At 35.6% G+C, this 14,712-nt stretch overlaps 1 protein-coding gene across 1 annotated transcript in view; it reads right to left on the bottom strand.

Annotated features, from left to right (window-relative positions):
* Positions 1-869: 869 nt before the first annotated feature.
* The window catches only part of LOC141346157 (solute carrier organic anion transporter family member 3A1-like), a 37,424-nt gene continuing 23,581 nt past the window's right edge, over positions 870-14,712 (bottom strand). The window contains exon 2 of the mRNA XM_073851072.1: positions 870-1,313. Coding sequence (XP_073707173.1) covers positions 870-1,313 — 444 coding nt within the window. The remainder of the gene's footprint in view (positions 1,314-14,712) is intronic.

The raw sequence follows: 14,712 nt of genomic DNA, 5'->3' as shown, positions 1-14,712 counted from the left end.
GCAGAGTATTTAAATTGCTTTAGATGCAGCCTTGGTTGGATGTAGGGTTGCCAAATCTGCATTACATTACATTTAACTGAAATGCTTGTATTGAAACATTTTGCATTTTGCAAACTGTGGTAGATAACCGTGGTAAATTTTTATATCTAAACACAGATATTTTAGCTGTATTTATGATCATTGTGCATAACGGTGACTGTAAAATATGTAGTTTAGGAAATGACATATTTTGAGTTTTGCTATGGGATATGCCCTCCCAGTCCTCTTTTTTTTAATCTAAAATATGGTCACCCTTATTGAGCGATGAACATTAACAATATTTCAGAACAAATCAAGTATTCATAGATTCTCTAATTTTGATCTCCACTGTATATATGCTGCAAACCTCCAATATGTGCTATCTACTGTTCCCACAAAAGCGTTATTGTGTTTTAAGCTTTTTTTCCGTGCCATTCTTCCCCCTACACATTCAAAATAAAAGTAACTATGCTAAAACCCTTCCAGCAATGCTCACCTGCCAATTATATTGTGAAAGCTGTGGTTCCAAACAATATAAAATACGACACGTTTGCACACACGCATATGCTTTTTTCTTATTGACCCAGTAGTTTTGTCCACACACTGCTTTCTGGCACATAACAGCTGAACCGTTTATTAGCTGTTCCACTTTAATAGATCAGTGGTTTTTGGCTTGCATCGGAAGGCCTGAAACCACAATAAATCACCCTGATTATCATCTACTTTTTACTCACTAAGCCGTAGGGGAGATACATGCTTTTCCTTAAATAACTGTGGTGCAATTCACTTACGCGAAACAATTGATGCCTGTGGCTATGTAAACCAAACGCATGTAGCAAACATAAATTGCACTAACCTATATAGAGAGAGGAGTCTTTCTTCCGCACATGATCGTCTATGTAGGACACACCCAGGGGCTGAACAGGTGTGGCACCAATACCCAGCAGAACTTGGGCTCCAATCAGAAGCAGGTACATCATGTTGGTGTTGGCTCTATTCCCACACGTCTCATCAGTTTTAGAGGAGTTGGAGCACACGTCTCGCCCCACATCCTTGCTCCATGTGTCTGCGATCTTGTATTGACTGGCGAGGAATTCTGGTAATGCGGAGAGCAGCGCTCCTAAAGCCATGACAATGCCTCCGCAGCCAATTAACCGAGGGCGGTGGGCTTTAGCACCAAAATAACTAACGAAGAGAATGAGGGCCAGGTTGCCAATCTCAAAGCTGCTGGCGATGACACCCACATCAGCGCTCTGAAGATTGAAGCGCCGCTCCAGTGTGGTCAGCACGCTCACCTAAGAGATGAACAAAGCAGAAGTATTACTGTAATGTTCATTTGAAATAGCTGTAGGTACAAAATCACCATTTCATATATTCCAGTATCTGAACCGGGTGACAAATTGTATTCAGCAGAGGTTGGTGTTCAGGCAGTATGACCTAAACTGTTAAAATGTGACATTTAATTCTGTATTTGCTTTAACAGGAAGTTTTTTTCACTTCTTTGTATGGATTAATTCAATTATCATAAAAGCTTGTATGAAATTGTATAAATGCTAGTTTTTTGTCCAATAAAAAATAGAAAAAGACTTTAAAAAACCCTGTGTATGAAATTGTATGTATGCTTGCAATTTTTACAATACAGAAAAAAAAAAACTGAAAAAAAATATTGTTATTCATTTATTTTTTTAATTTCCATTTTCCTCAAGACTGAAAAAAAAAACACTTTTCCCCACGGTTTTCCTTTCTGTTGGCGGTCCACTCCATTCAACAGTGTAAAAGTTACCCAATATTGCAGTAAAACCGTGGACTTGGCAACCCTGTCACAGTTGAAAACAGCTGTTTTGCTTAATATTTTTGTGTAACACTAGCTGGGTTTCCATCCTTTGATCAACTTAATATATCCTTGCTGAATAAAATTATACATTTCTTCATACAGAAGTCAAATTTAACTCTAAACAATGCAACAACAAATTGATTTACATAAAGAGAGTTCAAAGGAAGAACTTTCTTCATTTTCGCTACTATTTACCCAAGATGAGAAAACAAGATACAAAAACGGAAAATGGAAATAGGCTTAAAGTAATCAAATCCCCAATCAAACCAAACACGTCTATTCTAACAAGGGTGAAATACAAGGACAATAAACCCATGTCAAAGTAGAAAACTAATGACCCAGTTTTGACAAATCCTTTCAATCTGTGAAAACATCAACATGCTACTTGTCACACGTTCATTATCAAGGCTTATGCCAAAAATAGCTGGTGAAAGTGAATAAAATGCCACCAGGCAGCCTTGATGAGGAATCACGGGGCTTTAATGAAGCTAGAGCAACACAAATATGGCATGGCTGTGAAAAGAGCATGTTATTGAGGCCACGCTCTTTACTATAATCCTATTTCTCAAGAGCAGGCCTTTCTCAGATGCTGCAAATCTGCAAACCCATGCTGCACAGATTCCTACAGACCGGATCATTTTGATTTGAAAAACAAGATAATATACAGTGCCTTGCAAAAGTATTCATACCCCTTCATTTTTTTCACATTTTGTTTTGTTGCAGCATGTTAAACTGCTTTAAATTACTTTTTTCCCACATCAATCTACATCTCATACACCATAATGACAAAGCACAAAACAGGTTTGTAACAACTTTGCAAATTTATTAGAAATAAAAAACTGAAAAGATCCCGTTGCATAAGTATTCATTCCCTTTTCTGGGACACTCGAAATTTAGCTCAGGAGCATTCATATTGCTTCTAGATGTTACTACACTTTGAGTGGAGTTAAACTGTGGCAAATTCATTTGAATGAGTATGATTTAGAAAGGCACACACTTCTCAGAAAAGGTCTAACAGCTGAAAATGCATATCAGAGCAAAAACCAAGTCCTGAGATCAAGATAACTGTCTGTAGAGCTCAGTGACAGACTTGCGTTAAGGCAATGATCTAGGGAAGAGTTTAGAAAAAAATCTGCTGCATTGAAGGTTCACAGAAGCATGTAGCCTCCATTATCCATAATGGAAGACGATTGGAACCACTAGGACTCTAGAAAATGTTTGCCAACCCCCATCCAAGCTGACAGAGCTTGAGAGGTGAAAAGGTGAGGCAAAGAATGGCAGATAATTTTCAAATGCAGATGTGCAAAGCTTGTCACATCATACCCAAAAAGACTTGAGGCTGTAAAGGTGCTTTAACTATGTGCTGAGTTAAGGGTATGAATACTTATGCAATGTACTTATTTCAGTGTTTTATTTTTAATAAATGTGTCAAATTTGCAAATCTGGTTTTTGCTTTGTCATTATTATGGTGTATGGAGTGTAAACTGATGTGGGGAAAAACTCATTTAAAGCAGTTTAACATGATGCTGCAACAAAACAAAATGTGAAAAAAAATGAAGGGGTATGAATAGTTTTGCAAGGCACTGTACATGGATTCTCTCAATTAGTTCTTTGGAATACTTAATTCTGATTGGTCAATTTTGGCCTCAAGAGATCATGAGAATGGCGCTTACCTCTCTATCCTGTAAATTCGGTGGAGAGGAAGATACTCTTAAATAGTTAAAATGCAATTGTGAATAATGTGTTTATTGTGAGCTTTAAACAGAGCATTGATGTTGTTTGTCATAACTGTCTGATAACTCAGTTTGCTTTAACTCAATTTCCAGTAGTTAGCTTGGCGCAATTTAATTGGAAAGTACCTTGGACAGTCTGCTCTATTTTGTGCAGGACTGTTGTCTGTGACACATTTGCAGTCTGTTAAAAGCCCTACTTCAAGATGTCTTGTGTTTCAGTTTGTAATATGAAACATGCAAAACACTTCTCACTCCCTTACTGTTAAACTCTTGGTATATGACTTAGATAAACTGCAAGAAACATAGTACTGTTTATGCATATACTGCAGACACAATTTGAATATCAAAGCTATTTGGTCAATGTCCATAATCATGATACACATTTTGAATAAGGTACTGTTAAAAAGGTTAGAGAAGACTTTGGTATAGGCTTGTGTTAATGCGTCTAAATTTATGGATTTGTTTAAATTTATGCAAGTAATAAGAGACTATATCTTCTGTGCCAGTAGAATACTATTTTAAGATCTGGCCTAAAATGTCCTATAAAAAGCATATGCATGTTTCAATAACAGAGTCATCTCAACATTAGCAATATTAGTTTAAGAGCTCATAATGTCAAGTGACAATCATGGAAACAAGATTTAAGCATTAATACAGATGAAAAACTCAGGAGTAAAGCTTCTTGATATCCAAAAATACAAATCAAAGTCGTTTAAAGTGAAATTAATGTGAGAAAGGAGGCAATAAAAAATATGTCTCTGAAGATGCATCTCTGAAGGCAATTTCATATCTTATACATAAGAGGCAATATATATGTACAAATATTGTAAAAAAAACAATTTTAAAATATCATTGCTTTATTTATACATATAATGTTTTTAATGAAGTTTCTTGTACTGAGGCTACATAAGGATGCATTTATTTGATCAGAAATACAGTAATAATAATATTGTGAAACAGTACAATTTTAAATAAATATTTTCCATTTTAATATATTTTAAAAAGTGTTTTATTTCTTGTTAAAAAGCTGCATAATATATTTATATTTTTTAGGATTTTTATTTGATTTTATTTTAATTAGTATTTTTTTGAGGAATAAAAAGTTCAAAAGAACAGCATTTATTTTATTTATAGGCTGCATTTATTTGATCCAAAATACAGTAGTAAAAATAATATTGTGAAATATTATTAAAATTTAAAATAAATCTTTTCTATTTCACTGTATTCTTAAAAATATTTTATTTTTGTGATGAAAAGCTGCTTAATATTTTGTGGAATCAATTTTTTCAGGATTTATTTTATTATTATTTTTCCCTTTTTATTTGATAAATATATATGCTGCATTTATTTGATAAAAAATACAGTAATAATAATATTGTGAAATATTATTAAAAAAATTCTATTTGAATATATTTTAAAAAGTATTTTATTTCTGTGATGAAAAACTGAAATTTTAATTTTGCTGCCTAATATTTTGTGGAAACAATTTTATTATTGGTACTCTGTTATTAATAATGGTTCTTATTATTATCAATGTTAAAAGAACACAGATTTTTCGCTGCTTTTTTTGTGGAAACGTTTTTTCAGGATTTTTTTTTTTTTTTTTGTGTAACATTCCAAATGTTTTGCTGTTGTTTTTGATCAATTTTATTTTTGAATTTATATTTGCAGAATAAAAGACATTTAAAAATACATTTCTATTAAAACACACACACACATATATTTGAAGTGGTAGTGTATCATGGTTAATATTAAAGCACAACTGTTTTCAAAATGTATAAAAAATAATACATGTTTATTATTATTATTGGACTGTCAAATCTTTATTTTTAAAATGTAATTTTTCTAGAAAAAATATTAATCAAAAAGCATGTCTGATTAATTGAAATCTTGAAACGTACACAATTTAACACCAATGTATTCAAAGTTGAACATGTTTATAAAAATGTTATAAAAATGTATAAAAAAGTATTTGTATTTTTTTCCAAATTTTGTGATACTAAAAAGAGCACCAAAATAGTGTTAAACTGATATTAGAACATCTTGCATCTTTCAACAATGAAATTTGATTCTTAGAGTAGCCAGGGTGTTATAAATCATTAGCAAAGAAGAAAAAAAAAAACTTTTTAATTCTAGTCAAGCAAATTTTTCCTCTTGAATGACTTTGTGTGTGTGCTTGTGTACTATTCACACTGGTTCTGCTCAATTGCCAAGCCCAAAGATATGTGCCAGCCTACTAGTTCTGGAAGCGTGACGAAAGGACGGGACAGGCCACATCCCCCATCTGCCTCCACTTTCTGCCTGCCTCAGAGTCTCTGCCAACCTGCTGAAACCTGTTGACTGAATAATAGCTGGGTCTCTCTGCGTACATCAGTGCCAGTGGCACAACGATAGGGCACACAGACAGCCACCTAAATGCCAAGACACATCCAACACGCCAGCAGCGTCAACTAACTCTAAATCTCTGTCGACTCCACACCGACGTACTCACACCCATCACCCTGTAATCCCTCAGCGTGAAACAACATTATTAGGAAGACTATAAATTACTGAAGTATGAGACAAAAACGTCTATCATGTTATTGTTGAGTCAAGTTGAGCTTACATAATAGGCGATGACAAATTCCGGAGTGCAGAACAACCAGTCTGTATTATTCAAGCGTGAAATGGTTTCTAGAACATGTGCGCTAGCAGGCATCCTCCAGCAATCTGTGTTTGATTTCCAACATTAGAGAGACTCAGCAGTGCCTTATCAGTATGACAGGAAACAGAACAACTATAGTACTTACACTTTTTCCAGAGGGTGGACCAATAGAAAACAGCAACGTTTTACAAATTAATACTTCTCTGTTATTGATTTTTTATACAGTAGTGATATTCTTTCAAGCAATTTCCAGTAGTACCAGATGTGCAGCTTGTATAGCAGTATAGATTTACTGTCCTTTGAAAATTACTTAACATACAGCCATTATTTTCAAAATAGCCGGCAACAAAAGTGAGTACACCCGAAGTAAACTTGCCCAAAGTGTCAATATATTGTGTTAGCACCATTGTTATCTGGCACTGCCTTAATCATCATGGGCATGGAATTGACCAGAGCTGCACAGGTTGTTGCTGGGATCCTCTTCCACTTCTCACGGAGCTGCTGGACGTTAGACACATGGTGCTTCCCCACCTTACCCTTGAGGATGCCCCAAAGGTGCTTAATAGGGTTCAGGTCTGGAGACATACTTGGCCACCCCATGGCCAATTCATGTTCTTGGATAGGTTGTCTTCAGCAAACTGTTTGTGGGCTTTCTTGTGAGCCAGTTTCAGATGAGGCTTCTTTCTGGGACGACGCCTATGCAAACTGACTTGTTGCAGTGTGTGCTGTATGGTCTGAGCACTGACAAGCTGACCTTCTACTTCTGCAACCTTTAAAGCAATGCTGGCAGCACTCATGCATCTGTTTTTGAAGAAGAAGAATTCCACATCCTAAGTCCAATTTCGTGCCAGCTGAGCTATCGAGCAAGTATGTTACGTCCAGAAAGTGAAACATAAGGAGCTGTAATTATAACTGGGCAGGTAAACAACTACAAGCGCTCGCTCTTTTACCGCCTCAAGAGTTCATTTCTGTTGGAAACTGCAGTGATATGGACTTATTGGTACGTATTTTGCATCTTGCGAAAAAGTTCCCACAGGTACCCCAATTCTAAGGGCCCACGCCCTTTAGGGGCCCCCAGAGATCTGCTTTATTAGTAATGGGTGTGGTAGGGGGGCAGGGATGGAAACTAACTTTTTTGTCCACCGGCCAGTGTGGCTGGTGGATTTCAAAATCTACCAACCACTAAATGTTTTTACCAGCCACTTTATGTTTTTAACCTACAATTTGTAGCTGCATGTGAAAAATACTACTACAAGATCTACTATACTTGAGCAGTTTATTTAATCTCAAGTCTCAATGAAATACTGACATTTATCGTATTTTTCCATCATGATATAGAGCTATCTTCACAACTACACAACTTACAGCCCACATACTATAACAGCCTAGATATTTTATGTCGCCTAATTTGCGCGCATTGGGGAGTCGCTCTCTAAACGCAGGGTATTAAAGTTGCTTTTGAATGCGCGTGCGCTTTTTACTTTTGGTTTCGTTTTTACTATAGCGCGAAACTCTCGGCAGCTCCACATTTTTTTGAAGGTGTGCCTCCGCTAAAAGAGTCCGCTGTCTTCTTCTTCTTCTTCTTCGTGTATTTTAACGGCAGTTCGCAACCAACGTTAAGGTGCATTACCGCCTTACGCCGTCCGGTTGAAGTATGTTATTTTTATTTACCCGCCACGGTGGCCAGTGGGTGAAGCGAGTTTACCCGCCACAACACAAAATCACCCGCATTTGGCTGGTGGCGGGTGTTAATTTCCATCCCTGTAGGGGGGGCCCAACCTCATATTTTGTCATAGGCCCAAAATTGAAAGCGGCGGCACTGCGGCCAGACATTACATTTTGGTTAGAAAAATGAAAATCGGATTGCCGTCAATGTCAGAGAGACATTGCATTTTGGATTAAAAATGAACATTTTTGTTGACATCAGAACCCAACATCAGATTGACCTCAACCTCCGACGTTGGACAGATGTTGCATTTTTGTTGAAAATGAGAATCGGGTTGACATCAGATCCCAACATCAGATTGATGTCAACCTCTGACAATGGATTTTGGTTATTTTGCAACCTAAAAAAACTAAATATCAATGTCAGCTGACGTCGGTATTGTGCGACAAATTAAAGTTGTCATTAGACGTTGTCATGACATTGAATTGATGTCGCAATAGAAATTGAACCAAATAGGGATTTCTTATAATGTTGTGTGCCTGCTGGGACATTTTTCGTCATGAGAACAGGTAGGTTTTTGCAAGCCACTACATTCATGTGACTATTGTAGGTGTTACTTTAAGTCTAAGGCAACTTTTATTTTCAAAAAGAAAAATCAAGTGTAATATCTGAGTGCAACTGATTAGCAAAAAAGAGAAACGTAGAGTGGGGACTTGGATCTATTCATCACTTAGTGACTGAATTTTGAGATGTTGCTATTGCATTTAAAAGTGGATACAAATGTATGCAGGGATGATGTATAGTATTTTATTTTTTGTAGGAAAACACAAATAAGCATTTCATTTCATTTCTGGTTCCATTGTCCTGAAGTCAAGGGGTTGAAATGTGGTCTGTGGTTAACAGAAGCTCAAGATTTTTTTTATGTTTTATTCTACGACTTGAAATGCTCACGGCTGGGTGTGAACATAGGAAACTGACACAATGCATGATGTCTAAAACAAGCCACTGATTCAGTCTGTGAAATAAGGTCTGTGGTTAACATAAGCTTTATATATTTTACAATTTATTCTGCAGTGGTCAGGTGGTACAAGTCGTAGCTCTCAGAAAATTTCCAGCTTACAAGTTGTTATTTTGAGTTCTAGGAAGACATGACTGCTTTTCACAAGTAGACAGCGTAGATAACGCACCTTTATTCACAATACAGCATGCACCGAACAATTTATTGCTTTTATAGACGTTACCACGGAATAAAAGATTAAATCCAAAATGTATGTATAGATGTGTTACTTTTAGTCATAGTAATGAATTAGCTGCAAGGAGCGTGTAATGTAAATGCTATATTAGCCTGTTACTGATATGTGACTATTTGTTTAATTATTTGGTGGGTTTACACTGCACAAACAAGCGTACTAAAAGTAAATTTGAACAAATTCACAGTATTTGCAAGTAATAACTCAATATTTTTGCACAACACATACTGTATTTGAGTAAGGCCTGTTCACACCAAGGATGTATCTATTAAGATAATGATAAAGATATAGTTGTAAAAATCATTCTCAATATTACAGAATAGCTGTCACACTTCATACAAATCCCGGTGAACTTTTGGGATAATGTAACACAACTGCATGACATATCACACTGTGAAAGTGTTTTTTGGATTTTTTTTTTTACCAAATTTTTACATATTGTGTCTTTAAACATCACACCAAACAGGTAAACTCATGTACTCAATATAGTCGACTTTTCACAGCCTCGTTTTTATGATCACGTTCTGGCAAACTATTTTAATTCAAACTTTTAAGGAAAACGTTTTTTTAAATAAGACTGAAAAACTGAAGTCATGCAAGCATGGTGTATTTTGTTTATAGCCTATGTTTGGCTTGACTTCTGCTCACTATTTAGGCTTCAACATTCCTAAAACTTGTTTATTTGTAAAAATGATGAACAAAATGTATACAACTGAGGTCAAAAGTTTACATACACCTTGAAGAATCTGCAAAATGGTAATTATTTTAGCAAAATAAGAGGGATCATACACAATGCATGTTATTTTTTTTTTTTAAGTACTGACCTGAATAAGACATTTCCCATAAAAGATGTTTACAAGAGAAACTAATAGTTAAATTTATAAAAATGACCCCGTTCAAAAGTTTACATACACTTGATTCTTAATACTGTGTTGTTACTTGAATGATCCACGGCAGTTTTTTTGTTGTTGTTGTTTGGTGATAGTTGCTCATGAGTCCCTTGTTTGTCCTGAACAGTTAAACTGCCTGTTGTTCTTTAGAAAAATCCTTCAGGTCCCACAAATTCTTTGATTTTTCAGCATTTTTGTGTATTTGAACCCTTTCCAACAATGACTGCATGATTTCGAGATCCATCTTTTCACACTGAGGACAACTAAGGAACTCATGCAACTATTACAGAAGGTTCAGATGCTCACTAATGCTTCAGAAGGAAAAACAATGCCTTTAATGAATATGGAAGAATATTATGGAAGAACTCTCTTAAAATTGACCTTTTAAGACTGCTGCATCTAAAGCTACACCTGTTATCACTTATTTGCTTCTATCCTATTGAAACAGCTTATCTCACAGGAGAAATATGGTGGTCATAAATACACATCAAACAGCCATCTACATGTTTCTGCGTAGTGCTGCACAAAGTAAAGAGTTGAGGTTAAATGAACCAGATATATTTGTTTGGATATGTCACGTGACATGTCTGCCAAAGGACATTTGCAAACACTGGCCCAGCATTTTTGCATCACAGTCAAGAGTACTTAAACGTATGCGTATTGAAAGCTATACAAAGATGTGCACAAGTTCAGGAGATTAAAAAAAGACACTGGCTCTCTAAGCACATAGGGGAAGTCCAGACTGCCCAGAGTCAAGCTCAGGGCTGGGGCTAAACATAGGAAACTGACACAATGCCCAGGAATGAGTATGATGTCTCAAACAAGCCACTGAGTCAGTCTGTAAAGGACGGTGGAGACTTATAGTTGCTTCAGAGATAATCTAATTGAATCAGTCGGAAATTACATGGAGAATTTAAACACTACTAGATGACCTGCGTGCTGTTAAACTGAATTATATTTTTAACCTTGAACATCAAGTAAGAATATTGATATTGTGTTCTATGTATAAACAACCCAATGACCAGACGTTAAACAACCACTCTGAGTATACAAACCTCTACCGTTTCACACGAATGTTTGCTTCAATAAGACATATTTGGAAAGAGTTTGAAGCAATTTGACGGCTGGTTTGTCTATGGGAAAAACCCCAGGGAGGATAAGTTTAGTTTAACGCTGTATCCATCTGTCAAAATAAATTTAGGCAATCTCTACATCTCCCCGTCCCACAAACTTTTTTTTTAATGGCAAAGTTGTGTTGGTTTGGTTTCCAAACATCAGAATTTCCATAAGCTGGGAACAAATCCAGTCCACAACAAGTGTACCCCTTTGAGACTGTTCCCATGATGTATTGTGGCTTTCTGGCACAGAGCAAATGATTGTCTCCTTTCCAAATATGGTCTGAGAGCACACAGACATCAGAGACATCCCAAGGGTATGGAGGACATGGCTGGACAAATCTCTTCCTTATCAAAGATGCTATATAGAGAGCCATCCAACGTGAGAATTTTCTTTTAGATATACAATACACTACAAACTAAGCAGAGACAACTGCAAAGCAGCACTGCTGTGTCAAAACAGAAAAGGCAAACTAATCTTGTATGCTTGCCAAAATAAGGACGAATGAATATCAAAAATATATATCTCTCAGATATCAAAAATAGATTGTTGTTATTCGGGATTCTGTTATCTGCATTCATAATTACGTTTTGTTTTTAGGTGAATATAGCACTTGTTTTGTCAGGGGCTATTATAAGAGTTGAAAAAAAAAACTTATTTTTTCATGTAGCAACATTTTTACAAAAGCAATAATCTGCTGTGCTTTGTAAAATGTAGATTTTAAATGGTGTACATTCAAAATAAGACTGTTTTTGACATCTTGTATGTTCGCCAAAATAAGGACAAGATAAAAACTTTGACAAGCTCTCTCTCTGTAAATATCAAAGGCAGAATATGTAAAAAAATAAATAAATAAATATTCAAAAAAAAACAAAAAAAAAACACTAGAACATTGTTATATAGTTTGCTGACTTGTGTTTACATTATCCCAAATGTTTTTGCTTAAAAGTTTGAAAACCATAAGATCTTTAATGTTCCTAAAAGAAGTTTCATAAGCTCATTAAGCTGGGAACAGTTGTGCTGGTTAATATTTTTTGGAACCTGAAACTTGAATCAATAAAATGTTAAAAAGGAACAGCATTACACTCAAAAGTTTGGGGTCACCAAGTATGTGTTAAATTAATAACAATTATAGATGTATATTGTTGGAAAAGATTTATATTTTGAATAAATGCTGTTCTTTTTAACTTCTTGTTCATCAAAGAATCCTAAAAAATAAATAAAAAAATCACAGGTTCCAAAAAAATATTTGGCAGTACAACTGTTTCCAACATCAAGCATACAGTATTATGATTTCTGAATGACCATGTGACACTTAAGAATGGAGTAACAGCTGATGAAAATTGAGCTTTCCATCACAGGAATAAAATATATTTTAAAGTATATTAAAATATTATTTTTAAATTAATATTTTTCTGTATTTTTGATCAAATAAATGCAGCCTTGATGAGCATAAGAGATTCCTTTAAAAAACATTACAAGTCTTCCAGATCCCACACCTTTCAACGGCAGTGTATCTAAAATATTGTTCTTGTTCTGGATTCTGTATAGTGAACTGTATGGAGTGTTTTTATGACACGTCATCAATTAGCCATATTGGATATTATTGCATAAACTTGCATATTTTGCTGATTATTTCTGCTGAAAATGGTCAATTATTGTCATGTTTTGGGCTGTACTAATCGGTCAGACTGGGAAAAACATTTGGAGTACTAAAGACTTCCAAAAGTTAAAACAAAACAAGAAGAGTGCAGAAAACTGTCTGAGGAACAAAGGCATTTGTGGTTGGCCAAACTGAACCAGGATTTCCAGGGCAAGCATCTTGACAACATTCTTGTTCTTATAATTTTCAGTCAGGTAAGGTGAAATATTAGGCTAATATCTTAATACTGATTGTACGCTTTTTCCATGGTTTAGATAGCATAAATTAGCAGAAGAACGAATTCAGTAGTACATTAACAGTGCAATCAATGCTGTTGTTTACAACCCAGTATCTCCAATATGGCCAAGCCGAAACGTAACATAAGTGCAAAACCTCTATTGCGTTTTTTGACAATCTTGCGTGTTTTTCAGAACAAGATAACGAGTTTGACATTCTGTGAATATTAAAGATCTTAACGTCAAAAACATCTCTCAAATATCTAAAACATATAGCTTTTGTTCTGAATTCTGTTCGCATCCTTATTTTTCTGTCAGTCCATCGCTGGAGTACGGAGCCCCTTACGTCACCTGTAGAAGAAAAATAATTAATCCGTGGGGACGGTTTTGCAATTCGTTCTCTCAGTTTATAAACCGTACTCACGAATTCTTAAACTGTTCCCTCGGTTTAACAAGTCGTGCCCACGGATTAACAAACCGTACCCACGAATTTCCAATCCGTGCGCTCAGATTTTGTAAACCGTACCCTCGTTTTTTGAATCCGTACCCACAAATTCATAATCCGTGCGCACGCTTTCGCAATCCGTTCCCACAGTTTGTAAACTGCTCTCACGGATTTGTGATTATGATAAGATTTTCACCCAGAGTTAGATGCATGCTGCACTATTAATGTTATTATTAAATAAGGCCTATTATTACATTGCATTTAGTTTGAGAGCAAAGGAATGGCAACATAACCTGTACATTATTTGTTTGTATTGCTTTTTACCTTCTCCTCTCCAAAACTCGTTTTTTTTTTTAATTCAGGTAATTTTATATTTTGAAAAATATTATTATATAAAACAAAGCCGTTTGAACAGCACTCTTCACTTATTATTTTATTTTGGTACCATGACCGCACTTACAAAACAGGCTTCTTTTTATCGTTTATTTTACATTAATAACCAATAGGTTAAAACACATGATGTTTTGGCAGCTAATCTATTGGTGATTAATATAAAATAAAGCTAAAAACTCTGTTTTGTCAGTGTTGCATAGTCTCATATAGCCTACTGAGAAATAAAGTTTAATAAATGCAAAACAATGCATCCAGCACTTAAACAGGTGTCCTGTTTGAATTTGGGGGCGGGGCCACAAATCCGTGAGAGCAGTTTACAAACTGTGGGAACGGATTGCGAAAGCGTGCGCACGGTAGGGTTGCCACCCGTCCCTTAAAATACGGAATCGTCCCGTATTTGAGAATGAAATTGCGCGTCCCGTTTTGAATCAATACGGGACGGGTTTTGTCCCGTATTTTTTATATATATTTTTTAAAGCAGCGTCTCATGCAAATAATCACTGCGGTAAAGCAAGCCGCGGTTCAGAAAAACACGGTCAAGCCAGCCGCGATTGATTTTAAGTGTGCGCGCATATTACAGTGATTACGGTAGTTTCAGAAACAACACAGAGAGAACGCGCTTGCAGAGCGCTTTTCATTTAGACGCCCAGGACTGAGAGATAATACTACAAAATGCTCGTGAATTTTTACTTACTTATTTATTTGCATTTCTGCTTTAATATCCGTTTTATTTATTGGTTGTACTTGACGGTTCTTTTCTGAGAAATGGGACATTATTAGACTTTAGAGTCTAATTGTAGAAAAAAACAATGATCAGTTCTTATTCAGGACGGCCCATATTATAT

The sequence above is a fragment of the Garra rufa genome, chromosome 11 (assembly GCF_049309525.1).
Source record: "Garra rufa chromosome 11, GarRuf1.0, whole genome shotgun sequence".
In the NCBI taxonomy this organism is placed as follows: domain Eukaryota; kingdom Metazoa; phylum Chordata; class Actinopteri; order Cypriniformes; family Cyprinidae; genus Garra; species Garra rufa.
This window is presented reverse-complemented; position numbering and strand designations above follow the sequence as displayed.